This window comes from Lagopus leucura, unplaced genomic scaffold, assembly GCF_019238085.1.
Source record: "Lagopus leucura isolate 7727_CA_CO unplaced genomic scaffold, USGS_WTPT01 Super-Scaffold_100070, whole genome shotgun sequence".
Taxonomy (NCBI): Eukaryota; Metazoa; Chordata; class Aves; order Galliformes; family Phasianidae; genus Lagopus; species Lagopus leucura.
Window position 1 is genome coordinate 148661 of NW_024962312.1, and position 26577 is coordinate 175237.

General features: G+C 50.2%; 1 protein-coding gene across 2 annotated transcripts in view; it reads left to right on the forward strand.

The window, feature by feature from the left end:
- The first annotated feature begins 275 nt into the window (after positions 1 to 275).
- Positions 276 to 26577, forward strand: part of NEDD4L (NEDD4 like E3 ubiquitin protein ligase) — a 135098-nt gene continuing 108796 nt past the window's right edge. For both annotated transcript variants that reach the window (XM_042886988.1, XM_042886989.1), the window contains exon 1: positions 276 to 348. In XM_042886988.1, the coding sequence (XP_042742922.1) occupies positions 301 to 348 (48 nt within the window). In that variant the 5' untranslated portion in view covers positions 276 to 300. The remainder of the gene's footprint in view (positions 349 to 26577) is intronic.

Here is a 26577-nt window from a genome sequence, read left to right on the forward strand (position 1 = left end):
GTGGGCCGCGGCCGGGGCTCCCCGGCGCGGGGCGGGCGGCGTCGGCGCGGCTGCGGTGAGCCCCAGCCCGGCCCCGGCCTCGCGGCGGCGCGGGCGGTCCCGGCGCCGCCCCCGGCCCCTTTTCCCGGCGCTCGGCCGCACCGCCGCCCTCAGCCGCCGCAGCAGCAGCAGCTGCAGCAGCAGGAGGAGGAGGAGGAGGACGAGGAGGACAACGACGACGGCGCTCCTGGACCGGGGCGGCGATCCCCCGCCGAACCCCCTCGCGGAGCGGGTCCCGCGGGACGCCCGCCCGGCGGCTCCATGGCGACCGCAGCGGTGGAGCCGGTGTACGGGCTGGCGGAGGAGGAGGTGGGTCGGGTCGGGTCTGGTCCATCGCCCCATCCGTGGGGGAGGGTGTGGGGATCTCACCCCCACCCGGCGCGAGCCGCGGGCGAAGGTCGAGGGTCGATGCGGAGGGCGCCGGGAGCGGCTGTAGCGCTGCCGCAGTGCCTCGGAGCGGTGCCGGGGACGCTGCTCGCCCCGCGGGGTCGTACCCGTATCCGTACCCGTACCCGTATCCGATGCCGTGCAGCACCTGGCGGGTCGCGCCCCTGCGCGCTCCCGCGGTGTCCAATCCGCACCCCGAGTGGCGCTGCGCTGCGAAGCCGAGGGGGTCCGCGGCCGCTCGGGGGTCGGGGGCAGCTCCACGGCCCGACTCCGCCGCTGCCGGGCTGAAGGCGCACGAACAAAGCGTGCCGTGTGTCCGGCGCGAGCGCTGAACATCGCGGTCAGTGCGCGGTTTCGCTTCGGTGTCCCCGAGCCGGGAGAGAACGGGCGATCCGCGGCGGAACCGAGCGGCGATGGGAGCGGCACGGCGGCCCGGCTGGGCTGAGCGCGGGGCTGGCGGCCGCTGCCGCGGGGCTGGGGCTCCGCACAAACCTGCCGGCTGCGGGCGCTGCCCGGCTGCGCGCCGTCCTGTTGGAGCTGCGCCCAGCGCGGATGGCCGTGGGGTTGGCGGCGCGGTGGGTGCCGGTGGAAGTGAAGCTCCCCGGCTGGGGTGGGCGTTTGGAGAGGTCTTGGGCTCCGTGTGTGATGCTGTGTGTGGAGTGAAGGCGGAGAGAGGAGAACGCGGGGTCTCCGACGCGGGATCCCGGAGCGCATCGCTGGGGGTGGGTGCGGGACGCTGTCGGCTAGTTGGGAACGTGGAAACCTGGGAGCAAAACCACCAAATGGGTGTCTGAGAATGTGCTGCTTGGCTGCTACTGTGCCTCTGTCACCGACACCTCTGCTCCCCTCCTCCCTCCTCGGCACTGCTGTGATGTCCCACTACAGTGATGGCTGCGGGTCGCCCCATCTCTCTGTGCCCGTGCACCAAGAGTTGGTTCTCTGTGCTGCTGTCGGTGGGCAGAGTAGGGCAGTGGTACTCTAAAAACACGAGAAGAGACCACAGATGGTAATAGGTGAAAGAGGAAAAAGGATGAGGGAACGCACAGGGAGCGGAGGCGGTGCTGTGCAGCCCAGCAGAGCCATTGCTGGAACGCAGAGCCCCAGAAGAGGAGAACCTCCTGAGGTTGGCTGCAAGCTCCTGCAGGTACGTGCAGAGCAGCCGAGCCACATGTGTGTTCTGGGCTTCACCTAGTGTTGGCTGCAGAGGCCAAGGGCTGTCCGTTAGCCCAGATGGGTTGGCCTCATCTGTTCTGAAAAGCAAGATGTCTTTGCTTGTCCTGGGGGGCCAAGCCATGTGCAGAGTTATTTATTTTTATTTATCCATACCTCAGTCTGAAATATAATTTGTTGTTCCCTTTTATACTTTGTACTTTATGTAGTTCATTTACAAATGCTAGAACTACTTTGTTTATAAATACCAGGCTGCCTGTCCCAGTATTCTGTTTGGAAAAGCAGATGCTCAAATGAGGGATAGACTGGCTTGATACGCTTCCCATAAAATGTTAATACCTCTTACAAATAATTAAGCAAAGGCTTAATTTCCACATAAATAATGTACATGTCAGCAGGACTTAGCAGATTTGAAGGCAAGCATGTACTGAAGCATTGGTCGAGTTGGTGTGCAGAGGCATCAGAAATTGCCCCAGCTTCTAGCACTGCGTAGGGAGGTCCTGAGCTGCTGAATGCATCAGGACCATTCAGCTTGTGGGATCGTTAAGGCTGGAGAAGGCCTTCAAACCCTGCTCATCTCACTGTGCCCACTGACCATGTCCCCACAGCTCCTGCACAGCTCCAGGGATGGGGACTCCACCCTGCCCTGGGCAGCTGGGTGCCACTGCATCACTGCTCTTTGGAGAAGAAATTCAGTTGAAAATGCAGTTGAATAAATAATGCATCCTCAAAAAAGAACCTTGAGGAAAGTATTTTTTCATTGTAACTTTTGAATGTGTGAAAGAAAACAGCATCTTGTCTCCTCCCTGTGTCCTTATCTATCTTGTGGTAGAAGCGAAGACATTCCTACTGACTGCTCTCCAGAGTTCCAGTGCTCTTCTGCTTGCAAGTTCCATTCAGCTTCTGTGACTTGAACAGACCTGCCGTGGTGATGCTGTGGCAGTGGGGTGTGTGTGTGAGAGAGATACACTCACGTGTTCTCAGTGGCTTTGTTGCTGTGGGATGGTGTCCCCAGGGGTGTTTGCCACCCTTGTTGTTGTTGACACCCATGTGTGGGATGGGCCGTGAAGGCTTTGGAAGGAGCATGTTATGGCACGGGTTACCCATTAACTGGATTGATTAGAGAGGAAAAAAAGGCTGTGTTTTCTCTGCTTGATTCCCTGACAAGGCAGAGTTTTGGTGGAGCTCAGCACTGCATTCCTGCAGGTTTGCCTGGTGGTCGAGCCATACATTTCCTAAGCATACATTACTTGAAATGAGCGTGGCAAGGCATTGTGTGTGGGGAGGAATCTATCCACCATGGCTGAATGGGATCAGAGGCAGCGTGTGCTGGCATTGCACTGCAGTGCCATCAGTGCTGTGCCCCGATGGTCCCCATCCAGAGGAGCTGCTCTGTTGTTGAATAGCAGCGTTGTGTTGCTTCTGCTCTGAGCTCATCGGTTCTTTTTCATCAGAGTAAGGAGGGCACAGCAGTGGCGTTGGCTGGTATCAGCAATCCTCAGTATTTTTGCCTTTCTCACTCCTTGCGTTCACTTTTTAGAAGGAAAAGCAAAACCCTCCTGAACTGTTCTTACAGACTCCAAGAGCATTTGATCGCCAGCACGTAGAGCTTGAAATGACGATTAGGAAGTACAGATAAGGAAGCATTCCTCCAGCGGACGGCCCTGCCTGCGCACCAGCGGCGGCTCGGCAGCGAGACGCATCGGCTGCGCTTCTCCCAGCCCCGGGGGGGTGCGGGCTCTCCGTGGCCTCGAGGCTGGTGCTGCGGGCCGGCCGTTGGAGGGCACTGTGCGGTGCTGAATGTCAGCCGGCCCGGCGCTGCGAGGCTGTGCCGCTGTGCTGGGCGGCAGGAGGTCCCGCTGCACCGGGATGGCGGGCACGGCCTGTTGTCGTCTTTGTTTTGGACACAGAGCCGGTGATGGTGGCTGTACCATATGAGCTGACGAGGGAAGTGGTATCCTAGGGTGGCATGGGATGAAAGAGCACGGCGTTGTGGCTCTGGGTTGGAACACTGTCTTCCGGTGATGAGAGGTCCGATGGGGTGCTGTAATTATCCTCTGAAGGCCAGATGCAGCTTCGTGTACCAGGCAGGCTCACCCAGGCTGGATGTGGCTCTGGGCAGCCCGGTCTGATGGCTGGTGACCCTGCACGTAGCAGGGGGGGGATTGAAACTAGGTGGTTGTTATGGTCCTTTTCCACCCGGGCCATTCTGTGGGTCTACACTTCTATGACAGGCCATCTCCACAGGTGCTGTGTGATCCCAGAGGCCATGCTGGGGCTTGGTGCCACTGTTCTCATCCATTTGTAGGATGGGTGAAGCTGAAATGAGCATCTGCCTTGGGGCTGTGTGGGGCAGCTGTGCGCTGCTGCTGTGATGAGTGGATGCACCCCTTGGTAGCTAACTAGCAGGGTGAACTCTGGTTGCAGCTTTGTCAGCCTGAACCGGGCCCTTTTCATTATCCTGGAGGATTATATGGGGCTTAACCTTTCGGTTAATTAAACTCTGTGCCACACAAACTGGAGCTTTTCTCCGAGCTGCAGTCTCTGTCCTTTGGGTAGCAGTGGGGTTGGATCACTGCTGGCTGCTTGGCTCGATGAAAGTCAGACACAGTATCAATGCAGCAGTGGTTTGATCTGTTCGGTTCTGCAGGCTCACCCGGTGTCAGTGAGCACAGCAAATGCCAGCCCTGTTCATAAAGGCCTTCATCTTTTGCTTTTGTGGCTACTTCCTCTTAAAATGCTCGCTTTTATTACATCGAAGGTGGTTATTCCATAGCGCTGGAAGAAATGCTCCTCGGCCACGCTGTCCCTCTTTGAGAGAATTGAAGTGCAACCCTGTAAACACTCAGTTATTTTCAGATAAGCTTGGTAAGAATGCGGCCGGCAGGTCGAATGCTTTCAGGAATGTGGTTTTACTGCTGGTGCACAGCACAGCTCGGCATGTGAGCTGCTGCCATTTCATCGTGAAAATCAGCGAGTGGTTCACCTTCTGCTGGGTTCAGAGCTGCAGTGCTCCCAGTGCTTGTCCTGCTGTCGTGATGGCATGACAGCATGAGGTTCGTATGAATAACAGCAGTGCTCCATCTCCTGCTGCCCTGTCTTCGCCTCTCCCCTCCCAAGAAGAAGGAAGAAAACCTCATGAAAGGATGTTCTGCTCAGAACAGCAGCAATCTCCTGCTAATGCACTGTAGGATAAGAGATGTGGTTAAATTTTACAAGCCTGGAACGCAACTGCACTTAAAATAGTCTAAAAAACAAAAATCTATTGTAAAATCTGACTTACTGAATGATGTTTAGATTGGGAAACAAGCGTGGTGCCTTTTTCCTCCCTCTGTGCTTTCAACCCCAATTCCCATGCTCTGGCAGGATGTAGGTAATTGTCAGAATCCTGATTTCCAGGAATTAGGGACCTTGCTTAATCAAAAGAAATCTCTGCAGTTCTGAGAATGCAGGCAGGAATGACTCCATGAATGAGCAGCGCTATGTTATGCTACGGTGCCTTATTTTCCTGTCTGACTTCATGGACTGGTGTTATTTTCTTGGTGCTGTGCCAATTGGGATAGATTTTCTATTTCTAATATAGTTTGTCTGCTGCAGAGTAACAGAATCCTACCGAGTGATGCAGAAGCGTTCTGTCATCCCCTGTGATGGTTTTCAGTTTTGAATAATCCTGGCTTGAGGCTGGAAGCACGCTAACGTAATTTGTGCCTTTGTGTTTGTTTTTAGTTGAAAATTGTTCCCAGTCTTACTCTTTTTCTTTTTTTTTTTTGAATGCCCTTGTGTAGGTTATCATACTGCGTGGGGAGGGTGGGGGGGACAGGGGCAGCTCCAGCAGGAGGAGGCCTGCGGTGGTTCCTGATTGCTCTGCTGCTGTCCCCTTCCTCACAGGACAATGTGAGGGCCTGGGCACGTTGCCCTGGGACGTGGTGCCCACGTGCACTGTGCAGCCATCGCGGCGCTGAGCTCCATTCTGCTGCTGCGGTGAAGTTTTTCAGAGGAAGAGGCAGCATTTTATTTCCCAGTAATGAAATGATGCGGGAGATAAACAGGCAGCAAGGAATTAGTGCTGTGGGGAGGAGAGCCAAAGGCTTTGTTGCTGAGCTTTGTTTGCAGGTCTCCCCTATCTATTTACTCAGCCCTGCCGGGGAAGGATGAGAGAGCATCGGCCCCGTGTCCTGCCTGATGCTGTGGATGGAAATCACTGACTTTAACACATCAGCTTTTGAAATAAAGATATTTCACTTTTTCCTCGTTAGGAAATCGGAGTAGGAACACTTCTGCACATTCTCAGCACTACATTTATTCCCTAATTTCGCTGTGTCTGTGTGAAAAATCCATTCTTTTCGTTTGCTCAGTCAGAGGCACTTCACTCAATACTATTTTTTCTGTCCATTTGAATAAACTTAAAAGATTAATATTTCTTCTTGAGGAAAAAAAAAACAAAACAGTATTGGCTGAACTGTAGATTTGTCTTCACACCTCCTCACGCCCAGCCTATGAGATGGTTTGACTGTCACACAGTGGCAGCTGAAGTCTTGCAGTCATCAGACCTCAATTCTGTGGTTGCAAATCAAACCGCAGCAGTCAAACCAGCACAGCTGAGTGAAGCCCAATTCCCCGCTGCAAACAGACTGCCTCGCTGCCTTGGTTTTGAGTCCAGAGGTACAGAGTTCCTGTCTCTGACAGGTTCTTGAGCTCTCAGTGCACAGAAGCTAGGAGGTAGCAGCATTTTAGTGTTGTCTCTATCTTATTCTTTGTGTGTTCTCTTAGTATAGGAAGCCCTTTGCTGGCCAAGGTCTATCTTTGGCTGGTATATACTTCTGTATACTTTTTATGAACTAAGGGGTATCTTCTTCATTATTCCAGTTCTTACGCTTGTATATGGACTTTGTTGTATCTTACAGATGTTTAGAGTTGAAATCAGCTGTGTAGTAGCCAACTCCTGGCTGGCAGTAAAGCTGCAGTGGTTGTATGCTGTTCCGGATGAGCTCTTGGACTCAGGCAGCATTGCAGTGGGACTTTGGAAGGAGGCAGTCAGGTGGGTTCCAGGTGCTGCCATGTGGTTGCCTATGAAGCACGCTGAATTGTGTCCAGCAGTGCCACGCGGGGATCTGCTGTTGTTGCCCAGCTGTAGTACTTCTAGCAATGTGTTCTACTTCTGCCAAGGGTTTGGATGTGGGGCCTGGTGGGGTCAAGAAGATTGTCATCTCAGATTTAGTCTGACACTGTGTCTAGTACATCACCAAATGTCACTGCTGAGTTCAGCATTCTTTTCAGTGCTTCCCAGGCCTTATACTACTGAAAAATAGTGCAGTCTAAAGATGATGGAAATGACAGTTTCCTGCTGGGGAAAAGCCTCAGTGGAGGCAAGGTGACCATCCGTGGTGGAGACAGAAAATGGGCTGAAATGAAGCTGAACTGGCTTCTCCTGTAAGAGGGTCTGTTCTGCATCTCTCTCCCCTTGATCATCAAATTCGCCTAGGCAAAGGAGGGAGAGTTCCTTCTGTTGTTAGAGGAGCATGAGGTGTGCCTGCAGGGAAGGAACAGGATGGCTGTGACCAGGAGGAAAAGGGTTGGAAAAGTGGTGGCTTTGTGAGGAGCTGATTTTGTGCTGTGCTCGTCCAGGGCACAGGCTTGAACTGCTGCCTGCTGGGGACTTGAAATCTGTTGCTGCATGGCATTCAAACAAGACCTTGAAATTGATTGCTCTCCTTGCATCTGGATCAGTTCAGTAGCCGCCAGATGCATGCAGTTTATCAGAGATACCAGCCTAGTGGATTTCCACTGCTGGAAGGGAGTGCCTGCTTTCATCTTTTCATTTCAGGCCCTTTGTGAATCAATATGCATTGCTGTTTGCAGACAGCTGCCCATCTCCTGGCTATGCTGGAGAGTTGTAGCTGTTGGAGATGTGGAGTCAGAGGAGTGGTGGAGGAGTGGTGGTAAATGGACAGGCTCCCGTTGTGGTGTTCGTGTTGATGGCAGTGGTTGGCGGGAGGCACAGCGTGCAGACAAACCTGCATCTCTGCTTCCTGCTGATGGTGGCTCAGCTTTCAATCAAAGCAGCAGAATTGCTGCTTTTGAAGCAGCAAGCAACAGCTTACTGCCTTGCTCACAATACACTGCATTTCTGAGTAGGAACCTGCACTGTTTTTAATGACTGCAAATATATTTTAAACCCAAATATCAGCAGTAGGGTTTGTGGAGGTAGAAGGCATTACTTCTCATCGTTGCCATCTATTGGTTTTGTTCCGGTTCCGCCTGGTCAAGGCGCACCATTTAATGTTTAATTCCTCATTTCCACTGTCCTTAGAGCAGAGTTACGTTCTTCAAGTGTGGGGAAAATAGCAGACACCATGCTGCAGGCTTCTGTGGAAGCAGTGGGTGAGTAAGGCTGGCTGGCAGGGCTCTGGCCTGAGGAGGCGCGTTGTTTCTGGTGCAGGTGGCAGGGAGCTGTGCCGTTCCATTTCGCCCTGCAGGGCGGGTTGGTCTGAATGGTGACACATCTGTGTCCTGGTGATATCCCTAGTGGTGATTCACCAGCCATCACTGAGAGCAGGCTTATGAGGTAGTCTGATGTGTCTCATTTCCTCAGTTCTCCACCAGTAACACCTCCCCGCCTGTGAACCTTACCATCTCCTCCATCAACACGTTGTCTGTTCCCTGGCTAGGTCTCCTTGTGGCCTTTTGCTGGCAGTTCTCAAGCTAATCGTCTTCTAACAGTCATGGTTGGTAAGAGACTTGGTATGAGCCAAGCCCAGTCGTTATCAGGGCATTAGCAGGTTGAGAATGCCTCGGTGCTTCTCTCTTTTCTGGTGCTGACCGGGGACCTGTGGTTTGACTAGAAGTCTTCCTCTGCTGTGTCACTGTAGCTTCACTGAAGGCTTGATGAGTAGCAATTACATGTGCACTTTGTGCAGCTTTTTTTTTCTTTTCAACTTGTCAAAAAAATGCTCAGTGTTCTACCTGCCACGTACATCTTTGTGCATCCGTTCCTCAGTGCGCAGTACCGCTCAGTGCTGGGGCATGGCTGGAGCCTGCCACGGCCCGGATGGACACAGAGCAGCAGCTCTGAGGTCAGCACTGACCGTGCTTTGAGCAGCGGAGACCTCCAGTCGTAATCACCTGCATAATCACTGAAGTCTCCAGAGCTGCTGAGGTAGTGCAGCAGCTTCTCAGAGCGTTGTTTTTCTCCTTCCTAGAATTTGTGTTCTGGAGGGCTCCCCTGAGATAGCTTTGTGTTGGCTAACCGATTGATTATGGATTTGTGTGTTCTTCTCCATTAGTAATAGCTGAAAATACAAATGTAATGTGGCATCTCCTTGATCCGGTGACCATCTGCTCAGAAGATCTGCACAGGTTTTGGATGGACCTGTTTGGTTCCTTGTCCATATGGCTCATATGGGCCTGTGGCGATGCTGGGGCACATTGCTCCTCTGGAGCTGGGCAGGAGGAAGGGGCCCAGCTGAGCACCAGTAAGGCTGGGATAAAGGCCTGATCTGCAATCAGCATGGGGTGGGTAGTGCCAGGACCTAGCCTGTGGCTGAGGAGCCTTGTATTCAGGGGCAGCCTGGGAGATGCAGGTGGGTGTGAAGTGCTGCTGTGAAGGACTGGGTTTGTCTTGCTGGTTTCCTTTGGGACTTAAAAGACAAAGAGCTGTGAATAAGCCTTAACTAAGCAGGTGTTAATTAGCAGGGAGGCCATTTGTCACCCATTGGGTGTCTTCTCTTAAGGCAAGATTGTGGGAGAGCTCTCGTGGAAGCTGTCAGAGCCATGAGTTCTTCAGAACTGACTTCTAACAGGTGTCCACATAATCCGTAGAATTAAGAAAGTTAAAATGGCTTAATACTTTTTTAAATTTTGTGGAACACTTCAGTTATCTTTTGACCACATATGGCAGAAATGTACCTCTTCCTCTTAGAATGTGTCCAGAACCTGGGTTGGAACTGGTGCATCTTTTTAAGGACCTCAGTCGTGATTTCACATCATTGAATTCTGATTGATTTAAATGACAGTAATTAAAAAGAAAATGCTTATACACCTGTGTGAGTGGATCTAGCAGAAATCTGCCTTCTTCTCTTGTCCTACTGACAGCGTAAACGCACTGTTGTTCTGCTGTGTTCCTGCCATGTGCTGTGATGTTATTTTGAGCCTAGCCAGCTCTGTTCTGAGTGCTGTAGCCACACTGTCGGGCTGCATTTCCTGCACTTGGAGACAGTTGGATGTAACTCAGCACATGTAAGTGGTGTGAGTGCATTTCCACCTCCCAGCTATGGTGAGCAGCTCATGAACCAAATGCTGCTTGCTCTGGCTCGTCCCTGCCCTATGAGTGACACAGGCTTTGTTTGGGATTTCCAAGGCTTGCACAAGAGGCCCAGCCATTATGCGGTGCAGAAGAATACCCACGAAGGGGAGTCTGAGGGATGTAATCTTTGATGGGTGTCACTAAACATCACAGTCACCTCTGATTTTTGGTGGCTTAGGATGTGTGCTTCAAACGTCGCAACTGCAGCATTTGGGAAATGAAATGAGGGTCCTCAGCCCTGTGCAGCAATGTGAGCTGAAATGCATCTGCTGATAGGATGTGACAGCACAGGAATGTGTGACAAAGGCACCGTGTGTCCTTGTTGGCGTTGCTGTGGAAACTTGCATTTTAGTACCGGCTGGTTTCGGCGTGCAGCGCTCAGCATCGTGATGGAATCCCAGTGCTGTCCCAATGGTATCGGGCAGCCAAGGCACTGCTGTGGCTGGAGGTGATCCTAGCAATGGGCTTGTGGCTGTTGCTGACTCTGTTGTGCCAGGGTCTGACCTGAGGCTCCCACCTGGGTCAGGCAGTCAATTCCCTGCGCTTGTCCTGGGCTCGTTTTGCTTTCCAGGTGCCCTCTGCCTGCTGAGCTCCCCTGTGCCTGCTGGGGACTGAGAGGAGGACTGGGATGGCCATGGGAAGGTGTGCTGGGTGCTGGGCCCTGTCCCTGGGTGCAGCGTGCCTAAGAGCCTCACTGGGGGAACTTGAGTGCTCCCCAGCACTTGGAGACTGCAGCGTGTCACCGGCGAGGGCAGCGTGCGGTCACTGAGAGCTGCTCTTGTGTTTCTTCCGTGATGTCTCTGGAAATCCAGGGCCCTTATGTGAGAAAAGCCATCTACAGATCTTGTCTGCATTTCCTGAATTTTCCTCCTTTGACATTCGCATAAGTCATGTGCTTGCCTAACAACAGTCTTCCCCTCCCCCTTTTATTTTTTTTCCAAGTAGAAGTGCTGTCTGTATTTTTTCCTGCTGGATGTCCTGATCTTGTCCCTGCCTTCTGACAGCTGCCCCTCCTTTCCTCCTGGCATGCAAGCTGCAGAAATGGCTGACCCTGTGGGAAGCAGGAGGTGCTGCGAAGTGATGTGGAACAGTGGAAGCAAACAACAGCAGTGCTTTACACCTGGTAACTAATGAACTCTCAGCTTAACGAGGCCCTTGTGCTCCCTCTCACCAAGCTTGTGGCTGGCACATGTGTCTGAAGCTCTGTGCCTCCGTCTCATCCTTGCTGTCCAGGCAGTCAGTGCCATGGATGTCAGGGTGGCTGCTGGAAGGAGCACGTGGTATGGGGATAGGTTGCCCCATAGGCCGGAGGAGAAGGCAGAGGGGCACCTTCTGCCCCACAGCAGCCATCCATGTGGGCAGTGCTGTCCCCTCTGGGAGAAGAAAGGAGAAACGACCAGCAAACCAGGAAGGTTCCACCTGAAGAGGAATTTCCACATGCCTGGGTAGGTGAGGGCTGGAGGGGCCAGAGCCCTCTCACAGACTGTAGAACTGGGCTGGAGGCTTGCAGTGAGCTGCTTTGTGATTCCTGTGGCCCTGTAGGAGGCAAGTGTTTGTCAGACTTCTGCTGGATCGTGGGTATCAAGAACTTTATTGCTTGGTTGCACTGAGAAACAAAGGCAGTAAGAATTTGCCAAGATTCTTAACAAAGAAATAACAATTTAAAAGAAAGATTCTGATTCTTTTAATTGAGGGAAACAAAAGTTTCTGTAAAACAAAATAATTAACGACAATTACATATTTAAGATAAACAAGGAACCTGTAGTTATTAAATGCCAGGTTATGAAGAAATGCTTGATGCTTATCTGGCCTTTACTGTTCAAGTTTGATGCCTGAAAAGGAGTTATTAACCTTTGGGTTTGGTGCCCAATCTCTGGTTGCGTTCTGTTCTCTTTATATTTTAGACAAAGGCAGCAGTCGTTGTTCTTTTTTGGAAGAGGTGTAAGCTCCTCACCACTGCTGGACTGGCCATTAGTGTCGCCTCAGCCTGCGGTCCTATGGAGCCTAGTGAATGCTTTATCGCCTGTAGAGATTACTCCGTTAGAAAAATTGAGGCTTAGAGTTAAATGGAAGGACGTGTATATTGTTAAGTGGATACAGGGGATGAGCTGCAGCAGGTGGTCACTTGAGAGAAGTATTTTGCCTTGAGAGATTTTTTGTGTGGGCCTTGTATTACATAAATGCTTTAAATAGCTGAAAGCTGCATCAAAACAGGGCAAGGTGTGTATTTTATTTTCTTGTTTTTTTTTCAATTTTCTGACTTCGCTTTTGGGCGATGGTACTTTACAGCTGATGGATGCTGAAATACTTGGAAAAGAGCAGCAAATACTCTAGTAGGTTTTGCGTGCCAGTGGAAGTAGAACAGTTGGGTTGACCAACACTGTGAAGGAATATGCGTGGAATGGCATGGAGCTGCAGCAGGGGTGGTCAAGTGGAGGTTAGGAAATGGCACTGCCCCAGAGGGTGGTGGGCATGGAGTCACATCCCCAGCACAGTGGACATAGCCCCGAGCTGCTGGAGCTCCAGGAGAAGCCGGGACACTGCTGTTGGACACTGGGTTTGGTGGTGCTCTGTGGGCACAGGAGCTGGACTTGACGATCCCGGTTCAGCTTTGCGTATTTGATGGTTGCACTCTGTGATTCTTTGTGGTCTGCTATATGGAGAAGGCGTGGGTGAAGGACCTTCCAGCAGCAGCAAGGAATGGAAAAGTTTGTCCCCTTCCCTTTAGTTTTCTGAGCTCAAATGGCAGCTGTGTCAGAAGACAAAAGGACGATGCATGTTGCACCTCTACTTGGAGGTGGTGGCACTTCAACATCTCTCCAAACCCCTACAGTTCCTAGGGAAGTTAACAGCCATGAAGGGACTTCAGGGGCATCAGAATCAGAAATAACTGGTGCTGAGAAGAGTAACAACGTGCAAAAGTCAGACCCTTTTCATTTGAGCAGTGTTTTCAGGAAAAACTGCTCGTGAGAGTCCTTGCTTTATTTCATCTGATTGGCAATTTTAGTGTTGGTTGTTTTGGCCATGCTGCTGCTTGAGTGGAGTGTGAGCTAACTGGAAAATTACTGGGCTACAAAGCTGCCATGCTTTTTTCTTAGAGATAATTAAAATGGAAGAAGACAAGGTTGTTGCAAAAGGTTACAAGCTTAGTGATTAATGCTAATATCTCACTCTTATTTACTACCTTGCATCTTTGGCAGCCTGCCTGTTGGGCCCATTTACTGTGTTAGTCACTTTCTCATCCCGTTTTGTTTTTTTGCTTCCTGGGAGGGACTCGTGCCTTTCCTCTCTGGTGCTGTTTTCTCCAGCCTGTAGCTATGCCATTCCCTGCTTAAGTTCATCAGCTTGACCAGCTGTCATGTCTTTTCAGGTTGCAGCTGATCAGTCTGACCTGACCCCTTCCCATCCATAGGTGTAGTGACTACGAGGCAGCAAACCCAATCAGCTCCATGGATTGAGCTGGCGTACAGTTAATCTCTTCTGTTGGGCACGTTTTCTGTCAGACATGCCTGATGATCGGCCTTTGTGGCTGCAGGAGAGGGAGATCAGATGCTGGGAGGTGTTGGGAATGCATGGTGGTGAAGGCAGGAACCCTTTGATGGTAAGTGCAGTTTGCTTAACCCAACATATTTCAGCCTAGTCACTCAGAATCCACTGCATCTGAGTCAGTGTTTTTGTTTGTTATTAATATGGAAGCTTTCTTTTTGCTTGTAATTTGTTGATATCTGTGTAGGCTACCTTACGGGATTCAAAGTCAGTGTGATCTCCTGGGGAAAGTATACTGTGCTGAAGTTCCTTTCACTTTACAAGTGTTTTCATTTATCCTTCTATACTGTGTTAACAAATTCATCTAACCGAGTCGTTCATGAGTGGCCCATGCAAGGTAAAGTGCTCCATATCTCTTGTTCTCACTCTTAAAAGTCCTTTGAAATGTTATTGCTAGCGGGTCCAGAGAATGGATCCTTCCCTTCTGCTCAGCCCTGGTGACAACATTTGGAGTGCTGTGCCCAGTTCTTCTGGGCCCTTCAGTACCAGGGAGACCATAAAAAATAGGGTGAAAGCTGTTCTCTTGCTTTGTAACTTGGTGAAGAAATCTTGAATTGCCATGCCCTCTGCTCCTGTCTTTTTCTGACTCTTTCAAGAACATGCATCTGTGCTTCTCCGGGACAAGGTCCTGCTCTGATATGATGAATGACTGACCTTATTACACATCTCCTGCAATACATGGATTCTGAATGTGCCCTTTGTTCCATGCATTGAGCTACGTTCTGCATCCAGAATGCCTGGCAGAACACAAAGTCCGTCCTTTGTTTTGGATAATGAGTGTTGAATATTTTAATGAGTGTTTCTCAGTCTAGTCAGCATCAAGTACCGTTTTAGGAACAAGTGGCTGAGCTAATCTCTGAGCTCTGTCCTGTAACAATCCTGTTATTTATGTCAGTAAGCTGAGTGTATCCCATTAAAAGCTATTAACAGCCTTTCTGTGGTGCAGATATGGCCACCAGTGGTTCTGGGTGCCGTGGGAGCGAGGACACGGCTCACCGGTTTGCATGCAGGAGGTGAGACACGGATCTGGATGCAGCTCATCTACTCCACGCAGCATATAGACTAATGAATGCTGACGCAGCTCTGCAGTTGGATAGATGAATATTAAAAACAAACAAGCAAACACTGTTCCCCAAGTAAACCAGTTCACTGTTTCACAAGTATGCTGCTGCCAGGCAGAAATAATGTGTGTGTTACAAAGGCCAATTCCTTTGCTGTCTGTAGAATTACCATCATTTTTGAGCACTGATCTTACATCCTTTATGTAATAAGGTGATAACTACTTTTCTTTGTCCTGAAATGCGGTTTGAATTCACATGGGAAATAACCTCTCTACTGAATTACTTCAACTTATTCTCTTGCACTGAATCACACACAGAATCACAGAATGGTCCTGGTTGGAAGGGACCTCAAGGATCACGGAGCTCCAACCCCCTGCCACGCGCAGGGCCACCAACCTCCACATTTCACAGCAGCCCAGGCTGCCCAGGGCCCCATCCAACCTGGCCTTGAACACCTCCAGGGATGGACGGGGCATCACAGCCTCTCTGGGCAGCTGTTCCAGCACCTCACCACTCTCATAGCAAAGAACTTCCCCTGACATCCAGCCTCAATCTTCCCTCCCTCAACTTCAAACCATTTCCCCTTGTCCTGCCGTTATCTCCCCTTTCTAAGAGTTGATTCCCCTCCTGTTTGTAGGCTCCCTTTGGGTACTGAAAGGCTGCCATGAGGTCACCCCACAGCCTTCTTTTCTCCATGCTGAACAAGCCCAGCTCCCTCAGCCTGTCCTCGTAGGGGAGGTGCTCCAGTCCCCTGATCATCTCTGTGGCTCCTCTGGACCCTCTCCATCAGCTCCCTGTCTTTCTTGTGCTGGGGGCTCCAGACCTGAACACAGCACTGCAGATGGGGCCTCACAGGAGCAGAGCAGAGGGGGACAATCACCTCCCTGTCCCTGCTGGCCATGTGCACTGATTATGTTTGTGTTAATGCAATTTTAGCAAAGCAGGTCCCGTGCATTATCTGAATTTTATCCACATCTCCAGCTGTTCCTGGGGTTGTTCCTGGCACAGGATGCCTAGAGAGGTGGTGGTGCTTCATCCTTCCCAATATCCAAGGTCAGGCTGAAGGGGCTCTGGGCACCTGGTGGAGCTGTGGGTTTCTCTAAGCACTGCAGGGAGTGGCACCAGGTGGTCTTTAAAAGGCCTCAGTGTCTTTCTTGCAGCAAGGGCCCTACACGGCACACAGCACTGAAGTGCAGCCCCAACTTGAGCCAAGTGCAGGGGATGGTCACCTCCTGCTCCTGCGAGCTGCACTGCTGCTGACACAACCAGGATTCCAATGGCCTTCTCGGCCACCTGGCCACACTGCTGGCTCACGTTCAGCTGAGCATCGACCAACACCCCCAGGTCCTCCTGTTGGCTTTCCAGCTGTTCTACCCCAAGCCTATAGCGATGTGTGAGGCTGTTGTGCCCAAAGGGCAGCACCCAGCACTTCATCTTTTTAAAGCCCATACAGTGTGGATGTTGTACATCTTCAGAATACGTTTTTGGGGGGAATGAGAAATTCTGAGTAGAGTGGCATACCATCTGACTGCAAACTGCATATCTTTGCATTCTTACAGGTTGTGGATCCATGTTATGGTGTTCAGAGAGGTGATTTTTTAGTTATGACCAAGCATGCAGCTCCACCTGTTTGCAAGATACAGGTCTAGCAGCAGGGGAGCTGAAGCAGCACGCAGTTCAGAGCTGGCGTCAGACCCTTCCTGTGGTCCCGGCCTGCTGCGGTGAGTGCTCTTGGGAGACACCCTGTGTTTCTATCCCTGTAGGCTGTGGTGCCAAGAAGTGCATTTTTATAATGGCCTGAGAAAAAAGCTGGTGGCTAAAGCCTTGGGAGGAGCACTGGTTGGCAGGGGAGATGATGAAGGAGAGCTGTGAGGGGCCAGCTTTGCTCCCTGCCCCCCGCAGCTGGTTGCTGGGAAAGGGCTGCATCTCACGGGCAGTGACTTTGGCCTGTGCACCTCTGAGCCACAGTGCTGAGACCACCTTGGAAGCAGCAAAGCAAAACCAGGATACCAGAGCACTATGCAGTTATGGTGGGAGTGCATCCCTCTGAGCTGATGGAGGTGCACATCAGCTCAGCTTAAGGGCTGGTTTCTCTTCTTCTAATCGGCACAGAGACCTCCACTGCAGTAATTCATCCCCACACTTCAAAGCCCTCAGGGAGCAGCACATGCAGCCACACGTGCCTTAAGAACACACGGCAGTACTGCTGCAGGATACAGCCTGGTGCCTGAAACGGGGTTCACAACAGTGGCTCAGCAGTGGAGAGGCCAAGGGCCGGGCTGCTGGGCTGGCTGGCAGCAGCAACGTGGATGTGTTGGAAGGAGTTCCTTCACCGGGGAAGACTGGAAACTCTCACAGTGACGTTAATTATTAACTTCATCTGAGAGCTGAAGGATCTAATTTCGTTTCTTGTTGGGTAATAGGGTGATTCATGCAGGGAAACAAACTGTGCTTGAAAATGGAATCTTTCTCTGAGAATCAGCATTCCTGCTTTCTGCTTAAAGCAAAGCCTGCTTCATTTGAGCTGTGACAGCTCTCTGAAAAGCAGCAGCTGATGGTGAGGTGACAGGAGCAGCTAGGTCCAGCCTGGGTGACCCAGGTCAAGCTCTTCCCCCTCAGTGCACACAGCCCTGTCCCACTGTCAGGCTGCTCCAAAAGTGATGCCTCATGTTATTCTGTGGATGCAGATCTGTGTGAGCACACAGTGTTCATCACTGGTGAAAATGTGCAGCTATTGGTGGTGACTGTGCAGAAGAGCAGTGTGCTGCAGCTGAGACTGTGCTTTATCAAATAGTGTTGCGGCGCTCTTGTAGCTATTGTAGTTTCTGTGAAAACAAATAGGAGGCATTACTTTTTGCACAACCTAGGGATGCTTTAAGTAGGCTGCTCCTGCTCTGCAAATGAGATGCAAATGAAGGAGGTTGCATCAGACAGTGCTTCCCTGGTGTTGTTTAGCTTTTGAAGAGAAGTTTTGGTGTTTGTTTAAAAAGACAAAAACAAACAGCAGAGAGGTGTGAACCATTGGGCTCCACCCCAACGCAGTACTTTGCAATGTGGGTTTTTCAGTGTTCTTCCCCTTATCCCCCCCTCCCCCAAATTCTTGCCTTTTTAAGATCTTTTAGATGGAATGCTTTCTTAAGGAACAGTATTTGGAACCATTCCAGTGGATGCAGCCCATAATGAACAAAAAAACACTTGCGTGCGTTGTGCTGAGATTGGGTGAGCAGGACCTTAAAGCCTGGTTCATTACATAAAATGCACTGCATTTGGGGCAAGCCATGGTCAACATGAAGTGCAGGACTACTTTTTTTTTTTCCCATCAGTATGCTTTTAAAAACCCCAACAAACTCTCACTTGTTATTTCTAGTGTTCAGGTATTGATGCAGAGACTGAGTGAGAGCTGGGTAATGTAGCTCTCAAGTGAAGGGCAAGAGAACTGTTTAACGTTTAAACAGCGTGGATTCAGGCTGTGCTTGTCGAGAGGCATGCAAGATTGCTTATTTGCTGACCTTCATATTCAGAAGTTGTCTTCTCTGTTCTTTGAAGGTCCCAAATGCACATGATCATTACTTTTGCCACAAGGCTGACGTATTCAAGGAGCAGAAGGTGTATGCAGCTTCCAGAGGAGCACAACTTTCAGGCCTTCAAAGCTTTTGGAAGAGCTTAAAAATAAAATGAGGTGCATTGTGGAATCGTGTTGCAGTGCTGTTGATTCAATAGAAAGGAAGGTGGGAATGAGTAAAATCAAAGATTTTTTTTTATGTGCTCAGGGGCTGCAGTCATAGGGCACCAAAGGAATGGGTGAGGCTTCTTAAGAAGCATGAACCCAGCTCCCAGAGAAGTTCTAGAACCTCAGCCTTATTTCATCCCTTTTACTGTCTCAGTTGATCAGGCTTGCTGTGAACAAAGCTTCAAACAAAGTCTTTTTGTAGTAAATGAATGCACTGAGCTCTGAAATTGTAGAATGAAGTTTAGTGCCAGCATAGTTCACTCATCTTTCCAAAATGGCTTTTGGGTAGCTCTGAGGATTTGGGAGTACTGTGCGTTGCTTTATAACATCCCCGCTTGTCCTTGCACAAACTGTGATGAATCAGGTTACATCGCATTACCTACAGCTGAATTTACCACACTGTTAGTTGAGCACTAATTGCCAATGGCATTGTTCTCTCTGTGCTTAGCATCGCCGCGGTGGGATGCGTGTGCATGAATTGCAGCAAATGTCACAACCCAGTGTTAGTACTTTATAATAGAAGGGCAGAATTATTAACATTGCAGTCGCATTTGATTTTTGGTTCGAGCTGAAGAGGAGAAAATCAAATTTTTTTTTTTTTTTTTTTTAAGCTTGGATCTCTGGGTCTTTACATCTTCTTTTTTGTCTGTTTGCTTGCAAGAGCTTTTCCCCTCCTTGGTTTTAATGTCTGCATTGCTGGAGCCACGATAAGATGTCTAGGCTGATAAAGCAGCATTGGGTCCTCAGAGTGACTAATGCCTTCTCACAGCTCCCTTGGAAATGTGCTTGATAAAGTATTTTCTGAGATGGAAGCGCTGCGGTAAAAAGCTCTCCTTTCAGGGGCAGCTGAGGTTTTGACAGCCTCACGGGTATTTTATTGCTGCTTGGAGTGGCCTTTATTGTCTTTCTTTCTCGGCACAGCCTGTGCAGGCACTGCCTGGTGCAGCACTCCACGTGACACAGCCATCGTGCTGCAGCTTCACTTTGTGGGCACATACAGTTAAACACATCACCAATGTTATCTGCCTTAGAAATGAGCCTCCAATTACAGTTTATCAGTGGAATTACATTTTTATTGAATGCTCATCCCTTCATTAAACAATGCAGCAGTGATAAAGCTGCCCATTTATGGTCCATATACCTATGGTCCAGATACTCAATTTTTTATAAAACTTGCTTTAAATAAATGACTTTCAGAATATTTGCATAGTACAGAAGCAGGTGCCACCAAAAGTTAAATTTAAGCTTTCAGGATGTGAAACAAGCATGCTGTAAGCTGGGTACAGATGTGGCTTCTGCCTCTTCTTCATGTGGGCCCATCTCACTGCTACTGCCTATAACGAATTTCTTTTTTCTAAGAGATCTTGCATGCGGTCTGAGGAATAAATGTTAAAGCAGACATATGCAACTCACCATTAGCTGTGTGTTTTTTTACGTGTAATTCCTTTCTCCTTGATTGCTGCTGTTCTGCCAAGTGCAAGTCTGCTGGGCCTTCACCCATCTGGCTCACCATAAAGACTCTGAGGTTGGAACAGCCGTCAGGTGAATCCTATGGTTTCCATTTTGCATTACAGTTGCACATGGGGAAGAGCAGTGCAGTGATGAGCGAGACAAAGCAGTGCAGTGTTGCATTCCAGTAATTGCAGTTAGTGTGAGTGTTCTGCCAGAGCTGCTGTGCTTTTGGAGGTGTTCCTCTAACATCCTTAAGAATGCAGCAGGGAATGCTTCCTGCAGGTGCTGGTGGGCTTCTTGAAGGTCCTTAACTCCATGTTGCATGGGAGTGTGCTGCTCTCCTCACAGCCTGCCCTCGTGTTTGCCTGTGTGACGTTTGATCTGAACAGCCTTTGTGAGACAGAATTGAAAAATCATAGAATCACAGAATGGCCTGGGTTGAAAAGGAGCACAGTGCTCATCTAGTTTTGACCCCCCTGCTGTGGATCACACAGACCAGGCTGCCCAGAGCCACATCCAGCCTGGCCCTGTATGCCTGCAGGGATGGGGCATCCACAACCTCCTTGGGCAACCTGTGCCAGTGCCTCACCACCCTTTGGCTGAAAAACTTCCTCCTGATATCCAACCGAAGCCTCCCCTTCTCAGTTTAAAACCATTCCCCATTGTCCTGTCACTGTCCACTTTTGTAAACAGTCATTCTCCATCCTGTTTATATGTTTCTTTCAAGTACTGGAAGGCCACAATGAGGTCTCCATAGAGCTTTCTCTTCTCCAAGATAGGAGAAAATGAGTGCAGAGAAGCAGCTCTGAAGCCACCTCGGTGCTGCTGCATGTTGGTTACCTGTCAGTGACTGTGAGTCCCGCTGTGTAGCAATCGTACTGATATCATCGTACTGTGAATATTTGAGCTTCACAGCAGAACCCAGAGGAATTCCAGCTGGAAGGTGCTGCAGGGCACGGTGCTGTTGGAACAGCCTGGTGTCAGGAGCTGGCCCTCCTCAGCACCCTTCTGCTGTGAGCACATGCAGGTTGCTCTTTGTCCCTCGTGCTAGCATAGATCTCCTTGAAGTCATACGCATGTTATTGCCTACAAATAAAATCTGATTTAATGTTTTGCTGCCTGCATGGTGCTTAGCACAGTTGCTTCAGACCTGCTCTGCCCTCTGGCTTGATTCCTAATCACAGTTGTTTTAAGTGCCTTTCAGAATTCTTAACTTGAAAATAGGTTCAATTTTGAGCTAATCCAGGGTTTCACCATGCCAAAAAGCACCAACGAAAGAAGCTGAAAAAAAAAATCCAATGTGAGATTGAGTTAGTGAGAAGTAAAAACCTACTCCTGCTGTAGAAGATGCTGTGAAAGCTCTCATGCTTCAACATATGACATCTTGCTGCAAGTGCTTAATTGGGAATTGGAGCCATTCTTTATTACTGGGTGAAATTATTGGACATGTGCTGACAGTTTGGGCTTTTGTATTTCTCTCTGAATGATAAGTTCTGAAGTACTGCTCTCTTCTGTGTGCTCGAAGGTAATAGATCTGTCCAGACATCGACCAAAGGATAATGAATATCTGAAGGTAACACTGCTGGCCTCCTTTCACTCTCTGTGATTGGCACAGCTTTTATGAGTGTCAGGCAGCATAATGTGATCTTCCCACTTGTAATAGCACTGCTGTTTTGTTTTATGGTAGTTTGTGCTTGTTTTTGCATGCCAGTAAGTTAGGTATTTGTTAAATAAAAGCTTCAAGTTTTTAAAATCAGCTGAATTTCTATATCTTCCAAGAGAAAATACTACAAAAAATGGTGCTTTCTGTGCTGGGCTTTGCTATTACAAGTTTTTGGAAGGTCCCTCTTGGTGTAGTTGGGACGATCAGAGCCAGTGCTTGGTGTGGAGGAGTGGGTGGTGGAACTGCAGGTCTGTGCCCAGCTGGGGACAGGGGATCTGGTTGCCTATGTGGCAATTAAAAAGCACAGGGTGACAGTGGATGGAGATTTATTTACTTTGCTGGCACTACTCGGTCTAAGAGACATCAGTACAGCATGTATGGCTCTGCTGGAGCCTGGTGAGTTACTGTGTGCAGAAAGCAGTGCTGCTGCTGGTATCGTTCCTCGGTGAGTGGCGTAAATAGGTCTGAGTGTAGGGTAAGAGAGCAGGGCAGGTGCTGCAGCACAGCTCAGCCATTGCAGCACAGCTCCGGCGTTCCTGACAGCAGTTCTGCATCCATTTGGGCGTTGCTGCAGACCTCAGGTGACCTGGTTCAGCACGCTGGCTGAAATTGCTCAAGCATACTGGCTGTGAGGAGTAAAAATATCTACTGCTTTTTGTAAAAATAGAACACAGTTCACCTGGAGCTCGCCTTCCTTTTTTTTCTTTTCTTTCTGATGTGCTAAAAATACCCTGTAAACAGGTTTTGGTGAGCTCAGTACTCTGTTCCAAGCCCTTCTCTGCAGGGTTGGGCTAGGAGGTGGGGGTCTGAGCCCCTCTCTGTGGCACTGGGCTGGGAGGTCTGGCCAGGAAAAACGTGAACACCTTGCCTCCAAGTGCTGAGGCCTAAGAGTAGGCAGTGTTATTGCAAAACATCAGATAGGTTGTGTTGTGTAAGCTGCGGGTTCCCACGCTCCGTTGTTCCTGCAGTACTCACTGCTGTTTGCTTCATCCCTGCTGCTTCTGGGACACATGCATGCCGTGTTGAGCAAAACCTGGCCCGGTGTCATTGTAGTGGCACAGGGCAATCAGAGCCCTTTAAGTGTAGCTCGAGAGGGTTGTAGTTACCCTGTGATGCTGTGCAGCCGTTCCCTGACCCTAAATGCCCCTTGGCTCCCAACTGTTCTTCTTTCCTCCTCGTGCTTCCAGTGCTCATCTCTGCAGTTCTGAGATCAGTATTAGACAAAATGTGTCAATCCACTTTGAAATAAGTTGCTCCGTGCCATGCATGTGAAGAATTCTGCAGGGAAAGTAAGCAGTGTTTGGCTTCATCCTGAGCTCAGAGCAGGAGGAGCTGCTCCATGCTGAGCTGCTGAACAAAGCTTTGGCTTGTGCTGGAACCAGCAAACAGCAACCCAGACCTGGCTGCCCTGAGCTGAGCAGAGTGGAGGTGCAGCCATGCCCTGCACCTGTGCTCACTGCGGCAGTGGGATCTGAGCAGGGGCTGCTGGCCGAGCTGCCCACACAGACCCCTGCATCGGTGAGACCGCACAGGAATCACAGTGAGGTGCATGATGTGCTGTTGGCACTGTCCCCAGCAAATCACTTCATGGTGTCCCTGCAGGACCTGGACTGTGGTAAGAGACACAGAATTGGAAGACCTTCCAAGACCGTGTGGTCCAGCTCCACAGCTTTGGATCCTTGTTGTTCTGCATGCCTCCGTCATAGACGCAGCTGCATCCCATGCTCTTCTTGCCCAGCTCTGGTGTGGGCTGCTGCCATCCACCCACAAAGGAGAACAGAAATCAACGTGGCTCTTCTGTGGGCTGATCCGCCTGCCTCGTGCTGACAGACTTAGGGGTGCTCTAACATCATCAGTCTTGCTCTTTATGGAAAATACTTGTGTTGTTTAAGCAGGTGAGCCATATTCTGTTTTGCTTTGAAACTGCAGGCTGCCACTGACTCTGTGCTGTAGCACAGAATTAAGGAACACTCTGCTTGGGTGCTGCTGCAGTTCCTCTGTGCCCAGCACACCTTGCTCCAGGTGAGTTTTCTCACTCGGGGTGACAGCAGGCTGGGAGTTCAGCCCTGCAGTGTCAGTGAGCTCTCTGGTGCTGGCTGAATTCCTTCTCCTCAGTGGAAATTTACCTCGCTGCCTCCTATCTCTGCTTGAAATCAAAATTGCCTCTTCTATAGAGGGGAAGAAAACAACCAGCATTTCACGTTACATGTTCCCCAGGTGAAACACTAGATTGCTGTCCTTTCACCTCGTTGCCTCAGTGATGGAAATTTATGACCTCCACCAGTGCAGCTTCCGTGTCCTGATCGGTGCTGCGGGGCCGTGGTGCAGCACTGAGCTGCAGGCTGGGCCTGCGGTCACCGGCACCGCCAGCACCTCCGGTAAGTGCGAGTGGGTGTGCAGGGCTGGATAGGCACCTGCCCTGCTCCAGGGCCTCAGGTGTGGGCAGTGGGGTTGCCCAGGGCTGGGTCAGCAGAGTGAGCAGCAGTGGCATCCCGGAGAGCTGGATGTGTTGCTGCTGAGGGCGCTGGTTGGGGTTTGGTCACTGTTTCGTAGGTGGGTTGGTCAGCATTTCACTGGTGGTTTGGAAGAGCATACCAAATGCTCCATCCAGTGTGCCATTGTTCCTTTCCACTCCGTAGGGCATTGCTCCAGTCCTGGTTTGCATTGATCCAGACCTGCAGTGCATTCTAAACTTGCCTGTTCATTTTTTGTACCTGTACCAATAATGTCAGCACCGCTCTTTTAATGCACGTTATAAACGTGTCATGGGATTTTCTGTCCCATGGGAAGCTGACTTCTAGTTTTTCATCTTCTGTCAGGCTGGATTACTGTCTGTCTGTGTTCAAGAATCTGTCTTTTGGGTGGCCCTGGGTGACATGGCCATCGTGCCATGCTGTGTGTGCACCAGGTCATCCCTCCTTGCTGTATGGGACAGAGCTGCACATGGAGGATATGGGGCATGGTGTGGTGCCCCTGGTGCCAGCATCCTGAGGATTGGAAGGCTGCTTGGTTATTTATGTGCATGCTTTCATAGGTCTTACAAATGGCTTTGCTTTTCAGAGTGCCTGAAGAGAAGAAATGTGTTCATTTAAATGCAGATTTTAAAATGTGAATCATATGTATAAATACACGTACATAAGCATACGTATGCTTATACAAAGTCTCACAGGTCTGTAACACACCTGCATGCTATATTCCCTCACCCTGTTCCCCAGGTGCTTGGGGCCTGCTTGCTGTTGGTGCTGCTTTGCTGCACACTTGGCTCTGGTCTCCCTTGCACTGAGCCCAGTATTGGCTCCCCCCACCCAGCTGCCATCTCCAGAACAGCAGCCTGAGCTGCAGGTGGCAGAATGTTGCCCCTGTAAACCTTTCCCACAGCATACGAGGAAAGTATGTAACCTCTGACATCTTCAGGGAGGCAGGAACGAGTAAACTGCGTGTTAATCATTGGGCAAAGCAGAAGTGAGCACGAATGGGTCTAGCAGGGGAACTCAACATAATGCCTGACCAAGTGCCTTATGGCATCCATCCCCACTGCAGCAGCTGCGAGGCTGAGGTGAGGGCTGTGAGCAGGGAGTGTGGATATGGCTCTGACAGTGAGGCATGGAGAGCAGGAGCACATCCTGCAGTGCTGCCAGCAGTGGTCCCACAGTGTGGCAGGGAAAGATGTGCTGTGTGGTGAGCCCAGTGCTTCTCCCCCAGCTGCAGATTGCTTGGGGTGTGCTCCACCAAAGCAGGGAGGGCCCTTTGTACAGCCACCCAGCAGGAGTGCTGGATGCGGTGTAAAGATGGGCATGGCAGGTTGGACGGTGCTGGTAATCACTGCCAGCATCATAGCACTGAAATATCCAAGGGCACTCTGTATGTTACTGAGGGCAAAACGAGAGGTTAAAGCTCCCACTCATGGCTTAGGGAGCCAGGCAGTGCAGGGTTCAGGCGTTCCGGTGTGCGACCGTGTGAGTGTGGCCATGGCTGCTCTCAGGGCTGTGCTGTCAGAGGGGAGTGAAGGGCCCCCGGAGCACCAGACTTCTTTGGGTAACTGGGGGAGGCTCTGTGAGTGGTGTGGACTGGCTGCTTCTTCCACAGTGCTTTTGTGGAACAAAAAAAAAGCCTGGTTCCACGTTCCCTCCCTGCTGATCCAGGGATGCTGGAGCCACCAAAAATGGGAGCTAGGGGACACCGCTATGGGATGATGAATGGCTCACACAGTTTTTTCAGTTAATGTGTTTTCCTGCCAAATAAATAGTACTAGTACTCTACTACTGGATTGATATCGGTGATGTTCAGACAGGAGGAGGTCTTTCTGCTCCATGGCATACCACTGCATGTGGGACCCAAAGCTGCTTATCTGAAGAGGACTCCTGCGATTACAGTTTTCTCTTGTGGCATAGCATCTCTTTCACTTTAGGATAAGCACTGGCCAATTAAACAAGCTTTTATAGGTTCAGCAGAAAAAATGGTTTTCCTTTGGTCAAGCTTCCGGAGTTTTGAGTGTTCGGGGGCAAGTTTTGATGATTTTACGTAGAAAATCATGTCATTTTCTTTAGCTTTTCGAACTCAGCGCTTTCTGGTATAGATGCTTTCAGAGTAGTATGTAATGTTGTGTAACAAACTGCTGACCTTCCCCACATCATCCCCGAGTTCCTGCGCTTTTCATGCCTTCTCCATCTGTCTGCTTACGCTGAAGGCTGCCGATGCTCTTCGTACAGAAGTTCTTCTGAAGGCTGATTGTTCTCAGCAGACCGAGGTTTATGAGCAGGATCAATATGTTTTATTACACCATTTCATTGGGATATATTTTGTTACACTGATTGCGGTTGTAATTGGAAAAAGCAGACAAGCTTTTGGACATAGATCCCTCTTTTCAGGTCAGCTCTGTTTACCCACTCTGAATGGTCTTGTTCATTTACTCAATTTGAAACCAGGTCCTGAACTGTGTGTTCCACCACATATCCACCACCCTCACTGCACCCATGCTTTCATGCGTGTGATCCAATAAGAGCTCCCCAAAGGTATTTCTTCTCCTTATCCTTCCAGATGTGTTCCCTTGTCCCTTTCTGTGCTGGGTTCTTCAGGTTGGAAGGTGATGACCTCAAGTTGCATCAGGGAGGGTTCAGGTTGGATATTAGGAACAACTTCTTCTCCCAAAGAGCAGTGATGCAGTGGCACAGCTGCCCAGGGAGGTGGAGGAGTCCCTGACCCTGGAGGTACTGCAGAACCATGGAGA